Here is a 21,087-nt window from a genome sequence, read left to right on the forward strand (position 1 = left end):
AATACTTTTTTTTAAAAAAAAAATCTTGAATAGGACATACTATGTGGACAGTTACCAGTTATGAAATATACTCATAAAAATTTACTCCTCAGTTCTAAAGGCAATGTGTCCAATACACTTTCCTCTACATCCAGACCCCTTTTCTTCAGCATCGAGCAGCAGGCGATCTCTACTGGTAAGGTGGTCAGGTTATTGCCACTCAATTCCAAATTTGACAGAAGAGTCAGTTGTTTGACCTCTGGGGGGATGCTGGAAAGTTTGTTACGGCCCACTTTAAGAGAGCGGAGCCTAGTGCAGCGGAACAGCTCTACCGGCAGGGACGAGATATGGTTGTCGGTAACTGCCAATAATTCCAAGCGTGACAAGTATCCAACCTGTGGAGGGATAACTCTGATGCGATTATTACTAATGTCAAAGTGTCTCAGTTTGACCAGGTTGAAAACAGTCGCAGGCAGAGTCTCTAGCTTGTTGTGGGACACAGAGAATTCCTCTAGATTGTAAAGATTCTCAATGGATGGATGGAGGCTATTAATGTCATTATGGCACAGTCTCAGTGTTCTTAGGCTCCTGAGTCGATGCTGGTTTCCCAGTTCTTCCACACTCTGCAGCAAATTAGATGTCAAATCCAAGCTTTGAAGGTTGGTTAGGCTAGGCAGTGCTGCCGGGATTTTCATTATCTGACAGTGCTGGAGCTCAAGATCTGTAAGATGGCTCATTTTTTTCAGCTGGCCAAGTGAGCAAAGCACGGTTCCTCCATTATGAATTCTTAGTTGATGAAGTTGTCCTGCTAAATTCCAGATTTGAGGTGGCAGGTAGGAAAGATTACTTGTTAGGGAGAGGACTCGAAGGTCAGTGAGACCTCGTAAAGTCTGCAGCCTAATGGATTTGTTGTTAGAAGGGTTAAGGTTGCCAGAAAGATGTAGTTCTTGAAGGTTCTTCATGGAGTAAACCCAGTTAGGGAGCTCCTCAAGGTCAGTGAACCAAACGTGGAGAACTTTGAGGCATTCCTGAAGGAAACGGTATGCATCTGTATCTACTTTGGCAGGGCAGTGCAACAGGTGAATTTCAGACAGAGACCTTAGATTTGATACAGTTCCTAAGATTTTTGCAGAAGTGATTAGTTCTAGCTTGAGGACTTCAATTTCGCTTAGGTCATAGAGAGCTACTGGAATTGATGGGATCATGGAAAGATGCAGCTCACAGCGTCCTTTGCTGTCTTTTTTCATCTGCTCCTTAAGCTTCTCCTGTGTCCACTCTGAATTCACTGCAAGCTCCCTCAGCCTCCCTTCGCTCACAGCAGACAGGAACACTGAAAACCTCTTGGAATATAAGGTGTCATAGCGGTCCACCATGTGCAACATAAAGGCAAAGTCATTTTTCACATCTGAAATGTCTCCAAATACGTTGCCCTCATTATTTTTTTCAAAAGAGTAGACTTTAAGAGGATGTGTGAAGAGCCAAATCAAGGCAAAAACTGACAAGAAAGCATACAGGCATACAAGGAGAATGTAAGTTAATAAAAGTTTCTCAAGGATGTAGGCCAGGTTATGGGTGCAGGTGAATTCAGAGTATCCCATGAGATTCTGTATTCCAGGTTTGCATATGTGTTGGAAGCTGAAGGATCCCACCAGGCTAAATGCATATCCGAGCACGATTGTTACTTTAACTACTTTTGTGACCGTCTGTCCTACGTAAACTCTATATACGACATCAGAGTCCTCAGCATGAGCCCGAAAATGACGTATCCTCTCAAATAAGGCTTTCGCTTGCTGCTCTTCCTTTTTGTCAAGGATGGTAGAGACAGGTTGCTGTATGGGAGAAAATGGAAATTCTTTTATGAGCGGGGTTCTGGTAGAATATTCCACAGAACGGGAACAGCTGGATTTCAGACGAACAGGCTCAGGAGGGGGTTGGTCACCGGTCTCTGCAAGGGCCTTGGTAGTCCAGGGAGATTCAAAGCACTTGGCCAAGATGGAAAGGAAATGATCAACTTTGGAGGATGTCTTGGGATACTTAAACCAGAAGTTGCTGCTGACCAGAAGAAGCAAACTATTGATGAGTGTCAGGTAGGGAAAATATTTGGACTGCCAAGGTACCACTTTATGGTAGCATACTACACTGACATACATGTACTGTTGGTAGTCCAGATTTGTCAAGTGACCAGGTTGCTTGGGAGTTGTTGGTGAAATTAAGACATCATCCATGCCACCCGATTTGTTTATGTTTGGAGTTGTAGACTTTGGCATGCAGACCACTTTGTCCGTAGTTATAAGAAGTGTTGCAGAGAAGAAGGAGACCATGAGCATAATGACGAGGAGGGAATCCATGAGGACATCCCACCAAGGCTTCAAAGCCTTAAAGTGGGCCTGCGACGCACCGAGGGACGCAGCCTCCGTGACGGTGATCATGCCTAAAATGACAGAAGAAAAATATAAATGGAAATGGAGGACAAAAGATGAATTAAGGGATACGGAAGTGATACTAGAAACAGGAATGAGGCACAGTGAGAAGAAAATTGAATAAACCAAAAGAGATTAGCAGAGAAATCAAAATGTGATTGTGTAAAGCAAGATTGGAACAATGGGACAAACACGGACACGAGCATGGAAGGTATGAAGAAGATAATCTAGTGAGGGAGCAATGAGGAGTAGATGCATGAAGGAAACAATTGCGAATTGGGTCCCGAAGACATAAAACAGTTGGAATTGAGTTTATTCACTAAAGTGTTGGCAGGAGAATGTGTGGCTTCACTATGCAGTATAAAGGCCAAACTCCTTTTCTCTATAAGAAAGGTTAAACCACCCTTGGGTAATGCTTACTTCAGTCAGCGAGGTGAAGAAATGTTTTAAATGTTCTATACAGGACCATCCAAGTTATTTTTGGAGCAGAAGCTCAAAGTAAAATGGAGATAAAACTGCAACTCTCCTGCCAACTCCTTCTTAAGTGAATTAACTCCACTGTTATTGTAAAGTTTAATTCTGCGTGGAGTAGATTTATATAGGTAGCAATAAACCCTGTTTTTAACAATTTGGTGACATCATTAGAAACATTTTCTTCTCGGATTTATAAGCAGCTGGTCATAGAATTGCGTTACGTCGCGCTGACATCGCTTCCACCTGATTAGAGTGAGTAGTTTTGGGATTCAGTTGCGTTTTCAGTCATTTCTACAGTGTAACCAGATGAAAAAAATCAGTTATGTCCTCAAGGGTGTGCAATTTTAGGGAGAAGATGTAGCCATCCGGATGCCATTAATAGTTGCAAATCCATAGTCGATAGTCGGTTTGTGAAAAGAGTGGATGTATGTGGGTGGTGCTACCATTAAAGGGACAATCCAGCAGTCGTATTAAAGTACATATAGAAATATGATTCTACAAGCACTTTAATGCAAACGATAGCTAAGAGGTTCCTTTAAATGTATGTTATGCCCAACTTTCAAATCCAAGCGGTCAACCAATGGCAAGAATTGTTGGACCACGGAGGAGGTAGAGAGCTGCAGCTCTGGAGTGCCAACTTCTCTGTAAGGTTGTCTGGGACATTAAACTGTCTCTTTAAGCCCGCACTGATACCTTCTGTTACACCGCTAACACACTAGACAAAGGCCTCATGGAAAATCCAGGCCCTGATACCGTTCTAAGAAAGTAGACTATTATTCAGAAGATGACCGCTGACACACGCACACACACACACACGCGTAAATATCTATCCTGCCCCGTGTTTCAGCTATTGAAAGAATAAACATATATTTATATGATTCTGTCATCGAGATTAACTGAGGGTGTTGGTGCTCATGCCAAACTTTTTCACCCATTGATTATAGTCATTGAAGGTATCCACTGAAAACCTTTGTGAATGTCCTTCTTAAAAGACCAGGAACGAGCCGGGGTCTGATTTCTTCAAGCAGGGCAGCTACGGGAAGCTGGTGCTCAGCAGGGTCATATAACGCAACGTTATTGATGGCGCCACAAGCGAGCGGAGTAATGTGCTTCACAGAAAATATATATAGAGACGGGTCTGCGCATGTGAGCTGATAAAGATTGGGGGCACGCTTGGCTTTACTTGCCTCTCAAGCCAAAAGCCACCAACCCTCGCCTGTTGCCGTCCTAAAAAATTACATAAAATGGTGGTGCATTTAAATAACAAAACTTTATTGTTACAAGCAGACAAAGCAGCAATATAGAAGAAATAATGGGCAAAAAATTGTTACTTAAAGCTACAAAGCACTTGGTCTCTCTACTGAGTGTCTACTAAATGCTTTCTGGAGTGAGAAGTGTAAAGGTAGTTTTGTAACTTGGCTGCCCTTATATTGCTGCTTCTGTCTGACGATAAAGTTTTGAGAATTGAATGGATTGCCATGGCAATGCTGTCATGGTGGTCACAAAACTTTATTGTCAAACAGAAGCAGCAATTCAAGAGCAGCCAAAATACAAAACTGTTTATGAGACTCTGTGTTATTAAAGCCACTGAACGCCATCCCTAGTGTATCCATCAGGAGATATTTAGCAGCATTTTGCCGCCATCCTATATGCATACGACACATTTGAGATCTCCATCATTTGGGACCCTTACTTTTGTGCAGGGTCTCGGGGGGAGAGTTGGAGCTCAGCAAGTTTCAGGACCCCAACTAGGGCTGCCATCTGGCCGGTATCTCGCAATGGGTGATTGGCAGGAGGGGGAGTGCCCAGAGCCAGGGCCGTGCCTCAGCTCTTCGTCCCACCCCTTTTAAGACGTGGGACGAAGAGCTGAGGCATGGCGATTGGGCGGCGCTGTGCGTGCATGCCGGCCCCTTTAATTTCATGAAGGGCTTCCACCCGCTGCCCCCACGAGGCACCAGGGAGTCAGAGGCAGTGGTAAGTTGGGGGGGGTGTTATATGGGGGGCATAAGGCTTTTCTGGAGTGCCCCATGATATTCCTTTTAACCCCCTATATGTCACTCTGCCTCCAGAAATGCCTTTTGGCGAGAAAGGTGGCAACCCTAACCCCAACCCCGCGGTTCTGAATCAGAATCATTGGGAGATATTTCCTCATCCTCCACTTATGCCTCTCTTTTCTAGGAGCTCATAAAGTTCGCTGTACGGGTGAATCAGTGAATCGATAACGTGTATGGAAAATGATTGCAAACTGTATTGCGCGGATAAAACCCATTACTTCTAAGGGTTGGTGCCAGTTTACTGCCCACACGTTTGGAAATTCTCCATTGATCTAGCCATGAAATATTCCTAGTCGTCTATGCGAGATGTAAAACACTGTGTACTCACCTATAGAGCGACCCGATGTCTCTTAATCATGAGTTTTCTCATTTGGCATTTTTGGCATATCGGAGGGGCCAATTATATACATTCTATGCCAGCTTCCTTTTCCATCCTCGCAGTTGCGGGTCTCTACATCTCTGAGTCTGTCTAGTCTTAGAACTACTGCCTTTCTTACCTTCTCGCTGTGTTTCTGATTTCTCTGTTCTTACCTCTTCGGGCGAGCATTTTTTTTTTTAACCAGGAAGCAGCCGAGTCGCGTATTTCTCAACAAGTTCCAGCACGTGTCTTGTGTAATTTCACTTGGACATCTTTTCAGAACGCCTGAAAGTATGCGCCCCCAACTTCTTTCAGCATAATGGGATCTATCAATCAATAGCTCTCATTCCTTAACACTCCGGGCTCATTCCTCTCCGAAGTGACATCATTGGGCAGGTATCCCCCACGCAAATATTTGATTGGCTCAAACTGCCGTCAGTCAAACCCAAATCCCGTCTGCTTTCCTAATACTTTGAAGATCTTAACTTTTTATGGAGATGAGCTGTAAAACAGATGATGCAATTAGTTGGAATGAGTGATTGTGTTGTTTCAGGAAACCAGTTTTTGCCCACTTTTGTACTTGTCGTTGCTCCTACAGGAGTTAGTGTGGACGCAGGCAAAAAAAAAAAGTGGGCTTTCTGCAGTAACTCTCTGGCATGCACGGACTGGCAATCTGGTGGGCCGCTGGCGGTCATTGCTCCATACTAACCTAATCTACCACTCCACATGCCGCGGGATGCAGCCACTGGCTGGCTACAGCTGGCCACACACCGCATTAGTATCAAATGTAACATATGACCTCTCATATTCAGGCTGGATGCGGGAGGCTTTTTTCAACTTTTGGCCGGTGCTGGTGCCCACTGGTACGTGTTAACGTGCTGCCAAGCATTATGTTGCATCTGTGTACCACAAAACAAGCTTATTACATTCTTACTGTATGTTTAAATGGTATTTATTTCGCGCTATTCACACAAGATGAAGAAAATGGGAAGCACGCTCTAAGAAGAACATAGATTCTGGTTTTGGAGTGCTGCTGAAATGACCAGTATGTACATAGAGCAAAGCATGGAATCGGTGCACACCCAGCAAATGCTCTTTAAAAGCACCTGTCTGAGGCATAAATGTTGAGGGTTCTGTGACATTCAATTAATGAGGCGATGATGTCCAGAGAGGGATTTAGATTGCAGGAGAGTCATAGTGGGTTAAAGCCAGCGCAGTCCCAGTGATTCAGCCATCAAAATCATATAGGACTCGCCAATATTAACGCCTCACTACTTGCTCATGTGCGACGATTCTTTCCTCTGTAACAAGTTGCATAGAAAGGAACAGAAAGTATACACTGTATTTAACAAAAAGAAAAGTATCCATACTGAATAACTCCTTGCCTCACTTGAATATATACCACTGGGATGTTTTCAATAATATAGTGGGGATTCTTATTAATGGCATTTAAGTCAGTGATATTTAATGGGTAAGCACACGTAGAGAAGCTGTAATACGCTGCTGAGAATCATAAAACCGTCTGAGTGTTCTGGGATAGGCACAAGGCTGCTGTTTTTATTAAGGCATGCCCCACTTACTCGAATGAGTAAAAGCTTTTTGTGCTTGACTCCTCTTAATACAAAATGGGTCAATAGTGAGTTATAGTTTAATTAATAGTTAAATAGTGTGGACAAATATCTTCACCTCCATTTTGCATTTGAACACCATGTGTCTCGTTCCATGTCTTTATAAACGTCCCAGTGTCAGAGAACGGGTCATTTCAGGGTTCTCATAATAAACACATTTATTAGAATCTCTGTGACCTGCCGTTAATAAATACAGTACTCAACAAAAATCACTTTTAGCCATAGATATCAACAACCTCTCCAGACCATTCAGACCCGATCAACTCATCCACGTTAGCCGTCCTCTCCTACTGATTCACTTCCCCTTGAAACACCGTCTATATTGTAAGCTCACGAGAACAGGACCCTCTTCTCCTTTTGTACCAGTTTATTATTGTTTGCTCCCCTTATTGTAACAGCGCTATGGTATCTGCTGGCACTATATACATGTATTATAATGAAAATGGATATTGAAATTGCAGCATTTCTGTACTTCTTGCACAAACCACAAGGTGTCGCTACATCCCAGCATGGTTTCTTCCAAGTAGAAGTTTTTGTAGAAGTAGTTGTTATGGTCATCAGTCTTCCAGCCTCTGTGACACATTCGTGACTCATTTAATCCAGGCCAATGTAATTACAGACGCCGGATTTTTTTTTTCCTTCAATTACAGAGGCGTACATGCGTCCTCCCTAAAACCCCGGCCACACGCACAGCTCCTGCGCTCACCTCCATGCTCCGCTTCCCTTGTACTAACCATATCATTTCAGCATTCACACCGTAGCTTCCGCAAACCATTCTGCTGTTACTACAGACGGGACGTGTCTCGATTTTACCGACCCTGCAAGGCATTCCGCTGCAAAGTTTGAAATGTGATCTTATCACCGTACCAGCCAATGAACTGTACCTGTCGCTCGGATCGTTTCATTGGCTGCCACGGTAAATAAAACCAATTTTTTAGACCTTATGTGAAGGTTCCCTACTAAGCAGCATTAGAATTGTGTGGTCTTTATCCGCAAACCTGGAAATCTGCCATTGTTGTCAGTCATATTTTGGTTACGGATTCTTTATTTGAATGCTATGGATTTCCGTTCCTCCATAAACATATTAGTCTGAGTGGGTGATGAAGACTGAGTCATTCTATTGTCTATTGTACGATAAAGGAGTCATGGTGCTTGTCTAGTGGATTGAGCTATGACAACAAAGCGAGAACACATAAACAACTAATAAGCAGTAGTCTAAAAGCATAACTAAGGAAAAAGGCGCTATATGTATGAAACCTAATTAGAATTGCTTACTAGTAACAAAAATGGGGTGAGTAACCCTTTAAGGCTCACAACAGTACAGCTGGTTGTGTCTGGTTCTTCCTTGACTGTCTCGTTCCAAAGTTGTATGAAGATCCCATGACTTCTGGCAGTAAGTGAAGGTCCGTGTTACTGCCTCAAACGATTCAGCATCCAGTCCAACCAGCTTCACGCCTGCCCCACACACAGATGTTTCTCAGTAAATGCCCCCAACACACAGACATTTATTAAAATGTTTTATTGTTTCGTTAAATAATTTACTTAAAAAAAAATAAAATAAAAAGTACATCAAGACCATTCTGTGAGAGTTGCCCTGGGTAACGGAGCGTTCAAGTTTAGGCAGTAGCTATCCAGTGATACGTCCACCGCACTTTATAAAAACACATGCTGTTTAGCCTATTCTCTTCTGGGCTGGGGTGAGTCAAACTTGTTTTGGGTCCCATATTATGTCGTCAGTACGAGTGTCTCAGGTCAGCACTGGGAGATGGCCTTTTGTGCATTGGCCTTAAAGAAACACCAGTTGTCTACTAGATATTCACTAAAAAAAAAGAATGGCGTCCTTTGAGGGTTTACACACCTGTTATGGTTACTGAAAGTGACCGTATCCAACTATGAGCCCGTCCTAGAGGTAGGAATTTTCTATACAGGCCCTAGAAAAGTGTGTTCCCAGCAATCTAACAGTAGAAGAAAGCCTGTAGGATACTGTCTCTATCTATTGCCATTCACTTTCATGCTAATGGCTAGTGTCAACTTTCTATCTTCGCTCGTTTCCTTATTCTACTTCTATCCCCTCATTTAGTTTTTGATACCCTTTCATAATAAGCTTTTTATAATTCTTCTCCAACAGCACCCTCTTTTTTTTTCTTTGCACTTTTATTCCTCTCCCAGTTTTCCTCGGACATCGGAGGGGAGAGCATCAAACAACAAGTCTTCTACCAATAAGCCAGATTTCTTTAGCCCAACACAGTTTCCTAATTCCGGGGGCAAAAAGTCTAATGTGTTGCCCTTCAGCTCCAGTCTAACTAGGGCCGAGAGAGACCCAATCTTGGGAGAAAGGCTTGCCAGCCTGTTTTGTCCCAACTTGAGAGTTTTCAGCCTCTGGCAGAAGAACAGCTCATTGGGGAGATCTTCCAGAAAGTTGCCAGTCAATGAAAGGTACTGAAGAAGCTGTAAGACCCCAACCTCAGGAGGCAACTCCCTGATTTCATTGTAGGACAGGTCAAGATGTCTAAGCTTAGTACACAAGAAAAGCTGAGGGGGCAACACTAGAATCTTGTTGCGATTCAAACACAGCTCTTCCAGACTCTTCAGTTTCCGGATGTGTTCGGGGATGTAGGCAATTTGGTTGTACCACAGCCGTAGGACGGTAAGTTTCCGACAATGCTGCAAACTTATTATCTCCTCGATGGTGTGCAGGCTGTTTTCTTTCAGGTCCAAAGTTTGTAAGTTGTTGAGGCTGAAGACGGCATGCGGGATTCTCTCTAAATCACAACGAATCAGTTCTAGTTCTTTGAGTATTGAGAGCCTTTTCAGTGCGGTGTGTGTTAAAAGCTTTGTGCCATCGTTGTGTATGCTAAGCTTCTGCAGGTGGCTGGCCACCTCTGTGATGGTTTGGGGCACCTTAGAGAGGTTGCTTTTGATTGTCAGCACTTTAAGACTCTTCAGTTCCTTCAAGCTTTCCAGGGTGGCAGTTTTCGATAAGTCCTGGGAAAGGCACCCAAACAAGTGGAGCTCCTCTAACGCTCGGAGACTAAAGACCCAGAGTGGTATCTCTTTGACATCATCAAACTTGATCTGAAGGACTCGAAGGTTGTCTCTGAGATACACCAGGGAGGCATGCTGTACTTTCGCTGAGCAGTTGTAAAGGCTCAGTTCTTCTAGCCGAACTAGTTTGGTGACTAAAGGAGGAATGACTGCCTCAGTGAGCATCTCCAGCTTGAGAGACTCTGTTTCAGTCACCTCGAAGACTGTGTCAGGCAAGCCTGATAGCTTGAAGAGGTGCAACTCCATCTTTCCATCTGATGTTTGCTGAAGCTTCTGCCTCAGCTTCTCTGCTGGCCATTCATGGTTCAAGTTAAGTTGCCTCAGCCTGCTCTCGCTGACCTCAGAGAGGAAGACTGCAAATCTCTTGGAGTAGAGAGAGTCATACTGATCCACCAAATGAAGAACGAACGCAAAGTCATTCTTAACGTCTGGGATATCGCTTATCCCAGTCTCTTCTCTCACAGACCGGAACGAATACTCCTTTAGCGGGCGCCTAAATAGCCAGTAGAGGGTGTAGACGCACGTCAATCCATAAACACCCAGGAAGCACAAATAACTAAACGCCAGTTTAGAGAAGAGATGAGCTTTTGTATGATTGCAGCAGAAACTGTTGTAGCCCGTCATTTCCTCCGTGCGGATACTACAGGGGACAATAAAGTGAATCTGCCCTACTAAGGCGGCATTGTAAACAATAATGAGCACGAATTTGAAGACTTTTAGCATGGTCTGTCGCATGTACATAGAATAGAGAATGTCACCTTCTTCCACATGATGGCGAAACTTTTTCACTTTCTCAAACAATGCCTTTGCCTGCTCCCCCTCTTTCTTGTCCAGGACACCAGCTGCAGAACTCTCAGCCACAATTTTTTCCGGGACTGGAAGTCCTGTGGTCACGGGGCTGTTTTCTTCAAAGTTGGGCTTGGCGAGCTCTTCTTCTGCTTTTTTCCCTTGAGGGTGCTCTCCCGACACCTCCGATAAGGCTCGAGTTGTCCATGGAGAGTCAAAGCACTTGCCTAGGATGGAGATGAAGTGTTCGATCTTGGAGCTGGTGCCTGGAAATTTGAACCAAAAGTTGCCACAGATCATGAAGATGAGGGTGTGAATGACCACGAGGTACGGAAAATACTTTGCGTACCAGTGGAGCGCCGTCTCGTAGCACATTTGGTTGATGAAGCTGTACTGCTGAAGATCCAGATTGTTCCGCAGACCCGTCATCTCCCGAGAGGAGCTTACAGTGGGGGTTGGAGATAGAGAGTCATTTTCTTTAGCGTACGGAGTAGTTTGAGTGAACTCTTTGCATGAGATTTGGGACACTTCATCAGCCGAGGTATGGTTCGGGAGGCAGATAATCTTGTCCTGAGTTATCTACAAAGGGGTAAATGGAAACAACACATTTTAGGCTGGGCATTTTGAGAAAACAAACTCTGAACTGGAAATAACTAAAAACACCTTCATGTAGGTAGGTTGTCATAAGTTCCTTAGAGCTCCTCCGATCACAAGCCAGCCATAGACATCTATCTTAGCTATGGTGCTGCTTGTGCATTACATGGAGAGCTACACATGAAACCGATAGAAAAAAAAAAAGGCCATCCATCCCATATATCAGACAGGTAGGAAAAAAAAAAAAGACCTCACCGTTTTAGCTTCCACCACTTCTGCTAGGATGCTGATCCATGTATCTAATACACTCTATTCATCAGTCTTTTTTTAGTTTTATCTGCGGTAAAATTCTATACTCCTACTAGTTTGTTATTCATGCACAAGATACACACACTATGGGGGAATTTATCAGTAAGCTCCACTAAGAATGCTAATTTTTAGCTTCTTCTCCAAGGAAGTGATTACACAACCTCTTAAGTGGAGTTTTATAGCAATTTCTCTCTTCCTCATTAAGTAGATCCTGATGTGCGTTTTTCCAAAGCATTCGCTGCTAGAAGCAAGAGTTAACCCCGCTAGGGCCTGGGTTTCTTTTAGCTCTCGGGAACTAAATGGAGCGAGAACACGGAGAGGAAGGAGAATATGGAGTGCTTACCTGCAGGGTGCATCCAAAGACCCCAATCATGAGCATGGCAAACGTGATATATTCCGCCAGGACATCCCACCAGGGCTTGAGGACTTTGAAAGCCGGCTGCTGCTCGGTGAATTGCTTGAACTCGGCTACGGGAATCATTCTGGCACGGAGGAGAGCTGAAAGAGACAGAGAATCAATAGTCAGCGGCTATAACAGCTATGTCCTCCCTGTCACCGCCTTGCCCTCGGTCAAACACCCCACGGGCCAGTTTGATTCTTTTACCCCAGATCCGAGGCCTCCGGGTAGTCCACTTATGGCTTTGTTTGCTTTTAAATAGTACATATAGTGCGAAAATGTTATCATTTGTATACTTGGACATGCCCTTATCTCCCATACACACACACGCATACAACTTGCACCATGAGAACCATGAGAACACATACTATGGCGGATAATAGGTTAAAAAACAATTACCGTTCTAGGCTCAGTGAGATCTATCGATTGTAATCAGATCCTTTGTATACATAAGTTACTGGAGCGCTGATGTTCCGTGTCTGACCTCATCTGCGTTTGTATTAACAATAATGCGTATTTTTACATTTATGTTACGTCAGTCATGCTGAGATGTACATTGCTAGCCTTACACTAGGCGGCTCCGCCATTACACTAAGGCACTCTTATTCCGGCTGCACCAAAAACGCGAAGGGATTGACAACGTGGAGCGCTTCATATACAATCATACGTTCCCCATAGGATATAAAACATACGTTCCCAGCATAGGCTAACCAGAGCTCGCCCCGTTCTGGGTGGGGCTTTGCGTGGGGGCAGGCCTAGCTGCACATAGAGGTGGGGCCTGCCCCAGACAACACTTAGTGGGGGGGCATGGGCAGGAAGTGGGTGTGGTCACACGGCTCCCCTGCCCTGAGAAAGAGGAAGGTGATCCCGAGGCTCTGAGTCACTCCTGGAGAGTTCCCGGTTATGGAGAGAACACCCACGCAGACGGCTTCCGCAGCTGGATACAGACAGACGGCAGGCAGTGAGTACAGGGAGGCTGCAGCTGCCGCTTCATGCCAGTCTGAGATCTTCTTTAAGCAGGCCTATAGGTGCGGAGTGTAAGGGAGTGGAGATCCGCGCCTGTATACAGCTTCCCCTACAGATACTGAGCTCTGGGAAACAAACACCATATGGACGCCTGGACGAGATCAGGCCTAGCACATAAATCTATTGATCTATCCTTTTAATAGAGTTTACTTTCTCTAAATCACACAAATTACTTCCACATCCTTAATCGCGATTACAGATTAAAGTAACGTATAATTATCAGAGTCCCATTTATCAGCGCAGCGTTATTTGTTGGTTGTGAGGGCGAGGATGAGAGAGCCAACTCCATGACAGAAAATATTATATAAGTTATAAAAGCTTTAGCAGCATATATATTATATACATATACATATATATATATATATATATATATATATATATATATATATATATATATATATCAGAACATCACTGTTACTTTGTTACACATACATTACATAAGAGCACGCAGAGACTGTCAAAGGCTACGGCCTATGGCCGATTGCTGGTCCGCAAGGTGGCAACGACACAAACCACGGCCGAGACGCAGGAGAAACGAGGCAAACCGACAAGAATTCGAATCACAGCCCTGTTACGATTGGCTCTGTCTTTTTGACCAATCATGTTATGGGTTATGGGACAGTTTAACGATGACCCGTGCCTGATCTAAACCGCAATCTTATTGGTGCAAAGAAACGCAACAGGCATGGAGAATGGAGACCATAAGCTCAATTAAGACGATAGGGTCCATTATATGAAGAAGGCATCATCAGTAAAGGACAGCGGGGAACTAAACCCCAAGACATGAATGTGGACAATCCTGTCCCAGAAAACCAACATAACCTTTAAACCTTAGCAGCTTTTGGGTAGGAGGTGCAGTAGCCAGATCACCGCTCATGGGCAGCTGTTTCATCCTTAATGGGACTCGTCAGCATTGCACCTCTTTCCCGAGTTTTGTCTAAAGGCTGTCCTGTACAGCAGGCAATTACTCTCCAGGGATCCATGTATAAAGTGGTTATAGAGGTAAAGGTGATAATTGTTGACCTTATTTGCATACGCCTACCCAGAATCCCTTGTGGTTGTGGCAGCACCATGAGATTTCTGAGGGAAAAACAAGCCATCTGGCTTTTCTGGTGTCTGTAGATGGCTGTTCAATAATACTTCTACTACCCCCTTAATCTTAGTGGAAGGGTTTTCCATCACCTTTACCCACCATAAGTTATGTAATGGTAAATAAAACTATAAAGGCTTATTTGATATCTAGGAAACGTGGCAGGCCTGGGTTTGACATTAGAACGTATATAAACATGTGAAGACAAGACGCCGTCTGTAAATGAACAGTCTATGGAAGGCTTCTCCATGGGAACAAGACAAGCCTGTGCGTAAAATGACACAAGAGTGTGAGAAATCCCAACACCCTGCAAGGCAACGAGCGGAGGGGCTGAAGGGAAGCCATAGCAGGTGTCCATACAGACGCTTGCTAGGAACAAAATACCTTGACTCTAGACCAGGGGTGTACAATACGTGGCCCCCAAGGCAAACGCAGCCTGCGGACAATGAGGCATCTGCGGCGGTAACCACAACTCAAACTATTGACGGATTCAGGAGGGGCAACGGGGCAATTGTGTCTTTGGGTAGGTTAGTGCGAGTGCTGGGGGGGGGTGTATGTGGGTATTTTAGTGTGAAAATGTGTCTGGGTACGTTAGCCTGTGTGTGTCTGGTTGTCTTGGTTTGAGTATCTGAGTATGTGTTAGTGTGTGTGCTAGCCTGAGTGTCTGTTAGCGTCGAGTTCCTAGTTGCGTTGGCATGTCTGTGTCTCAGAACGTGTGTTTGCTGACTGAATTTGCATTATTGCCAAATTAACCCTGTATTAACGTATTTTCCCCTCAATGGAAAGTCAACAATGGAAAGTGGCCCCTTCAACATACATTTCTGACCCACTGCAGAAAAAAAAAACACTCCAGGGAATCCTTACTCCTGACATACCAAAACTGCACAAACCATTATCCACAGGTGATCTGTATCCATCATGTATCTCGGTTAGAATGGTTAAATAAGCCTGCTCTTAGTACGTAACATTAGAGCGCATTTACTAACCCAGGACGTTCATTGCTGATTATTGTAACTAAAGGATTCTTATTCAATTCCATTAGTTTTGGTTTTGCAAATTGCTGTGATGGAGAAGTCTTGAGCCACCGATGACCCGCAAACAATAAATCGCATGCCCTTTACAAGCTTTCCTGGACTGGATGGGTTTTGTGCATTCAAATTGCCGTAAACCTTATCATGAAAAACACTTATTTCAAAGGGCTGTGTTTTCTGAACAAACACTACTCCACAACCACTTCGGAGGACCCCTGGGGGAAACGCATCATAGTGGAGGATCGTACCGTCCAGATAGCGTTTCGATGGTTTGATTTTATTTTTGAGCAGATGAGCTGAGGTCGCTGCCAACCTACGCTCCAGGAACGTGCAGATCCGCCAGGAGCGGAGACATCCAACGCTTTCCAAGCTGGTGCTTCTCCCAGAGGTGACAGAAATGTAACTGGAGGTCCTCAGTTGCCGAGTTAGACAGCTCATTTATCTAGAGAACACTTAGACAGCTGGAGTCCGTAATGGAAGTATGGCGGTGGACAGGATGATGGACAGGACTACCACCATTTAATATCCTACGTCGAAGTCTAGATGGTTTTGTGCGCCATATGGGTGCAAATTACCATAGAGCTTTCTGAGGGTCAAAATCAAACTAAAGATTGGAGACTTAACCCTTTCTCTGGGGATGAAAGGTAAAATGTGGCAGGTCTCTATGGTTATCTCTTACAAGACGAGGTGACGGTAGTACAGCCGGTAGTATGAGGTCATCACCCACTACACACTTTATTTGGTATTCCTGCCGTCCCGAAGCGATACCCAACTAATTGGGCATGAGCTCTTTCTTCAGTCCAGCCTTCAATGTTCTACAGCCTCCAAGGCATTTGGCACTTGAGGTTATTTAAGGTGAAGAGGACAGTTGCCCTTTAAGAAGAAATAATGGCAGCCCAGTAAATAGTTACCTTTTCTTCTGACAGACGCCTTCTGATCCCTCTGTAAAGCAGGGAGCGGTTCTCAAAGTGTGGCCTTGGGTGATGTCACGTTCCCATTCATCACGGCATGTCTGGAGAGGCCTAGAAGGAAGAGTCTTACTGAGCATCGCGGGCAGACAGAAGCAAACGGAGTAGCAGTGTTCTGGAATATTACAGAAAGACTGGTCTCATACCCCGCACGCGCTTGTACTTGTAACCCCTAACCCAAATGCGCAGCAATCAGGGGCGGAAAAACGTACAAGCTCACACAATGTTCTAGAACCATCAATCAGGGAAAAAAGTTGGTAAAAAAAAAAAAAGTATAGATTGTGTCTACCATAGCATGGCGGATATTACCAAATGGTTTTCTAACGTAAATGAGTGCGTCGCAGCTATATAGTACATACGGGCTCTGTATAGGACATATAGGGAACTATTAGACCCAGAGTCAAATTGATTCTATAGAAGGCACGGTGGGCAAACCGTGTAAAACATCTGGTGACCGGGTCGCCCGGAGCTAACAGGAGTTTGAAAGGCAACATGAATATTTAATTGCGATAGATACAGTTAACCAGCGGGGGAGGGGGACCCAAAAATGAAGTGATGTTTTATCGCACCCCATAAGTTGGATCTTTCAATTTGCGACTTTAGAACTATCATCTTCATGGCTTTTAGGTCCGTATTTAGTAGCCGCTTGTTCTAGGACATGAAATAACTATTACTGGTGACGTGACTACGATGCAGCGATATGAAGACCCACGAGTTTGAGCTACAAAACTTTTTTAAATAACCATAAATAAAAACTTCTTGTTTCCTGAATGTCCCTTCTCATCACCCTCAGTAACGCCGCTGGAACCCGCCAACGACAACCAACACCTTAACCCCTTAAGGACAATGGGCGGTCCCTAAACCCATTAAAAACAATACATTTTGAGCCCGTACATGTACAGGCTTTGTCATTAAGGGGTTAAAGGCGGCCCAGACTACAGCTTTTCTTTGTTAATATTAGCAGAACACAAAAAGTTTCAAATTGGGGTAATTTTGTTTCAACGACCAGTGTCCACAGCTGTATACATACACATATCCCAACTTCTACCCCGGGGGGAGGGGGGGTGCAATCGGGACTCATCACATGACCCTGTGGAAACGTGCAATGGTTTATTTAATATATATTTTACATGGTCCTTTCCAAACCTAAATTACCGGTATATAGTTTATTCAGTATACGGTAACGGAAGTAACAGAGCGGCTTCTAAACACAAATCCTGATTGTCTGTGTAACATAGGCTGCCTCCTTCCCCTTGACACGGATTGCTCCTGCTTGTGAACAGGTGGCTCAACCAGCATTTCTAAAATGCCCCAGTAATGCAAATTACCCAGCAGTACTAATAAAAATACTATTTCCGTTTAAGCCACATAGTTCGGCCAGGAACCCTTTAAATGGCACGGACCCGGCCTTAGAAGCCATCGGTTAATAAGCGATGCAGAGACGTGCCGAGATTCCTGCGCTCTGAGGACTCGCGACGTGCAGATAAGGACGCGGGGTATGTGAATGGATTCCAATATCAAGTTACAGGCAGGCATTTGCCATGACACGGTCCCTTTCAGAATGCCTTTGTTTCTCCAAGTGCACTTAACAAGGACAGACTGGCTATGGGGGCAGGTGGGGGGGGCACAAAAGCCCCCGGGGCTTCTCCGAAACAACAGCTCGAGCCATCGCATGAAAGCTTATTGTGTTTTACTTGCAATTCCACGTACAGCCACCAGGGTAGAGTAACAAGGGCTTTGGGAAGAAAGGACTAATGGCTCCTTTCTGTGTTCCTTCTATGTGGTTTCCAAGCATTCCCTGTTCTTTAAAGTACAAGTTAAATGTACTTTGGGCTACGTTGCCGGATTAGCCCCCCCGGGCTGAATGTTGCTGGCCCTCCTAATGAAATTACATATTATTGATATTATTTATAGCGCCGTCAGATTTTCTCCACTGTAGTTTGTCGAACGTCAGACTCCTGCTTGATCAAAGGTGGCCATTCAGGGATGAGAGGGGTACATTTCCTTCACAGGAGGCTTTTGCCGTGAACGAGGTGTTAAGAGGATTAGCACAACGCGGCTTTGTTCCGACGTGCATTCACATGTAAGTCTATTGTCTCCGAAGGCGAGGGGCAGATTCACTAAGCGGCGAACAGCTTAATGATTAACGTTAAGCGATATCAATGAGCAGGATCTTATCAATCCAACTGTGAACGAGGCCCTGATCAGTAAAGGAATTTTACTCTCCAAATCCTCACCCCTCACCGGGGGAATGGGGGGGGCCCCCTCTGGCTGACATCACGGCATCAGGCAGCCATCATCCTTAAACGGTACCAGGTCTTTAGCTTTTTGGGGGTCTTTCTCATCAGCAGCCCCTATTGTCAAGAATTGGTAAACCCTTTGCCTAAAACAACCTAAAGTATCCAATCCATATAACAAACCCCCAACCTCCAGAGCGGCTGGGGAGGTAGAGCGTCACTCCTACTACTGTGCATGCGCAGGATGCTTTTCTCTGATGCCAATCAGGATCGCCGATCTCCACCTCCGTCCCGGAAAACGGGACAAAATCAGGACTGTCCCTCCCACAGCGGGTCAGTTGGGAGGCATACTATTATAAGTATTCAAATTCCTCCAGGTAAACTCATGATGAGCAGGGGGGGGGGGCACACGTTAATCCTTCCACAGGTTAACGAATGTGCCGGAGACTAAAGAGACCCCTGCGGTTTAATCAGCCTGCCCACCAGATGTGGCCCACGAGGAATTTTTCCCCTGTAGCTAGAATATTTACTTTGGGACTGGGTAGCGGGACAGTTAGTGTGTATTAGAAAGGGTATATCTGCAGTGCGGTATGTGTAACAATGTAACTACCTATACCAGCTAGCAGCACAACCTATAGACCCCTATAGGGTTTATCACAACATAGCGGCCGCTGGATACGTGCGGCCCCCCACGCATATACATCATCAGTAGGCCACCGGCCTTAAAGTGCCAGGCTGTCTCATCATTTCAGGCCCAGTCCTGATGTAACCTCATGATAGTGAAATACAGGAGGGGATCTACGGGGTATATAGAAGGGTCTTTGCTATGGTAACGGGGCACTCCAGAGATCTTGGGTGCTGCCATAGGACAGTCCCCACGGACCTACATGACTTAGCCCACCGCCGAGGGCCAGGGTACGCCAACACGTGCTGGATGCAGAGCACAGGGCACATAGGAAATTTTAGTGAATCCCCCCCGCCCCCAACCCCCCACACCCGCACCTGGCTCCCTAGGCCAATATACCCCATTAGTCCTATATGATAAGGGGATGCAGTTTAGAGAATCGCATGGCTAAAAGCAGCGTAACTTTCTCTTACATAACGTATCTAAGTCAATTGTGAACCTAAAGTCAGAAACCGGTCTCCACGAAGCTCCTGAAACACGCACAGTCACGCTAACACTCGTTACACGTTAATGTGTAGAGACGCGGCCCTGCGCCGATATATGTAAGATGTTACAGGGGTAATAAGGCACACAGGGGCCAGGTTACTGGAATAATACATTAGAGGGGTAATAAGGCACTTAGGAGCCGGGGTACTGTAATAATACGTTAGAGGGGTAATAAGGCACTGGGTTAGCCCAATAAACTTCTTATTACGGTAACCCGGCCCCTGAGTGCCTTATTACCCCTGTAACGTGTTATTATAGTAACGCGGCTCTCTGTAATGAGACGCTAGAGGGGTAATAAGGCACTCATCAGTGTCACATTAGGGTTAGAATTCCTCTATTGTACTACACAGCGGTATATGTCAGGCACATCATGGAAACAGCATTCAAACAATATAAATAAAGTACCCCGGGGGGGGCGCGCTGGGGTATAATGAGGGCTCAGTTGCGGTTCTGAATGAGGTAAGTCGCCCGGTTCAGGGTAACTGCATACATTATTACCCCCACGCAGACTGCACGGGAAGCAGAAACTTTCCTCAGAGCCGAGTCAGTAAAACCGGTTAAAACACACAAAAACCCCTCTCACGGATGGAAAAAAATAGCTGTTTTGGAAACAAGGTAACAGCACTCCTGTGTCTGTGTGGGACAGTCCCGGCAACTTACCACCGAGTTCAGCTCCAGGCGGGCAGTGAGCGCGGCGGTGGGTTTACCATCCTGGGGGGCGCCGGCGGTGAGCTGGGCTGCCTGGGGTCCGGAGCAGGGAAGGGGCCCCGGTGTCCCGGTGCTTGTCTGGATTCGAAGGAAGGTGGGAGGGACGCCCGGGGGCGGGAGGTAGGCGTGAAGAGACGGGCGAGAGAGGCAGGGAGGGGCCGCCAACAAACTCCATAAAGTGTCATTAGAGGAGGTGGAGGAGGCAGCTGTGGGGTGGGAGGGCAGATGAGGAGGGCACCCGCTCGATGCATACGGTAGACAGACTGAGATAATAAGATAGATGGATAAATGGATAGATTCTTGGTCTCGTCTTAGATTCGGGAGCCGTATCTATCCCATCCATGTTTAAATTGCTTCAATGTATCAGCCTCTACCACTTCTGATAGGAGTCTGTACCACTTACCTACCACCCTCTCAGTAATAAAAGATTTCTGTACATTATAAACATATACAGCATATTTATTATGAGGCATTCTCTATACATATCCTATGAGCCTATGAGTGTATTTAAACTAGGGTGCATATATCAACCATTTCCTGGGCACCCATACAATATCTATCTATCTATCTATCTATCTATATATATATATATATATATACCGGTATATACACTGTATATATGTATGGAAGCATGTATGAGCCGGGACCTTTTGTGTCTGTAAATCCAAATTGTTATTTTTTGTGGTGGTTACCCAGTGTACAGCGCTACGGAACATGATGGCGCTATAGAGATCAATGATTCATAACTTATATAAATGTGCATATAAATATATATATATTCTCACAGAAGGGAACCGATCTCACATCCCGCA

The 21,087-nt window shown here is 45.0% G+C and overlaps 2 protein-coding genes across 3 annotated transcripts; both read right to left on the reverse strand.

Annotated features, from left to right (window-relative positions):
* Nucleotides 1-28: 28 nt before the first annotated feature.
* LOC128490336 (volume-regulated anion channel subunit LRRC8D-like) lies at nucleotides 29-2,408 on the reverse strand. The gene has a single exon (XM_053462183.1). The coding sequence runs from the start codon at nucleotides 2,406-2,408 to the stop codon at nucleotides 72-74; it is 2,337 nt and encodes a 778-aa protein (XP_053318158.1). The 3' UTR covers nucleotides 29-71.
* Nucleotides 2,409-9,048: 6,640 nt separating this feature from the next.
* Nucleotides 9,049-20,362, reverse strand: LRRC8E (leucine rich repeat containing 8 VRAC subunit E). Of its 2 annotated transcripts, none has more exons than XM_053462180.1 (3): nucleotides 20,228-20,362; nucleotides 11,991-12,145; nucleotides 9,049-11,323 (listed from the first exon to the last, which is right to left on the reverse strand). In XM_053462180.1, the coding sequence occupies exons 2-3, from the start codon at nucleotides 12,126-12,128 to the stop codon at nucleotides 9,068-9,070; spliced, it is 2,394 nt and encodes a 797-aa protein (XP_053318155.1). In that variant the 5' UTR covers nucleotides 12,129-12,145; nucleotides 20,228-20,362; the 3' UTR covers nucleotides 9,049-9,067. The 2 variants fall into 2 exon arrangements, with proteins under 2 accessions (XP_053318155.1, XP_053318153.1); XM_053462178.1 differs by lacking the exon at nucleotides 20,228-20,362 and adding an exon at nucleotides 12,252-12,374.
* Between the last annotated feature and the right edge of the window lie 725 nt (nucleotides 20,363-21,087).

This window comes from Spea bombifrons, chromosome 4 (assembly GCF_027358695.1).
Source record: "Spea bombifrons isolate aSpeBom1 chromosome 4, aSpeBom1.2.pri, whole genome shotgun sequence".
Classification (NCBI taxonomy): Eukaryota; Metazoa; Chordata; class Amphibia; order Anura; family Pelobatidae; genus Spea; species Spea bombifrons.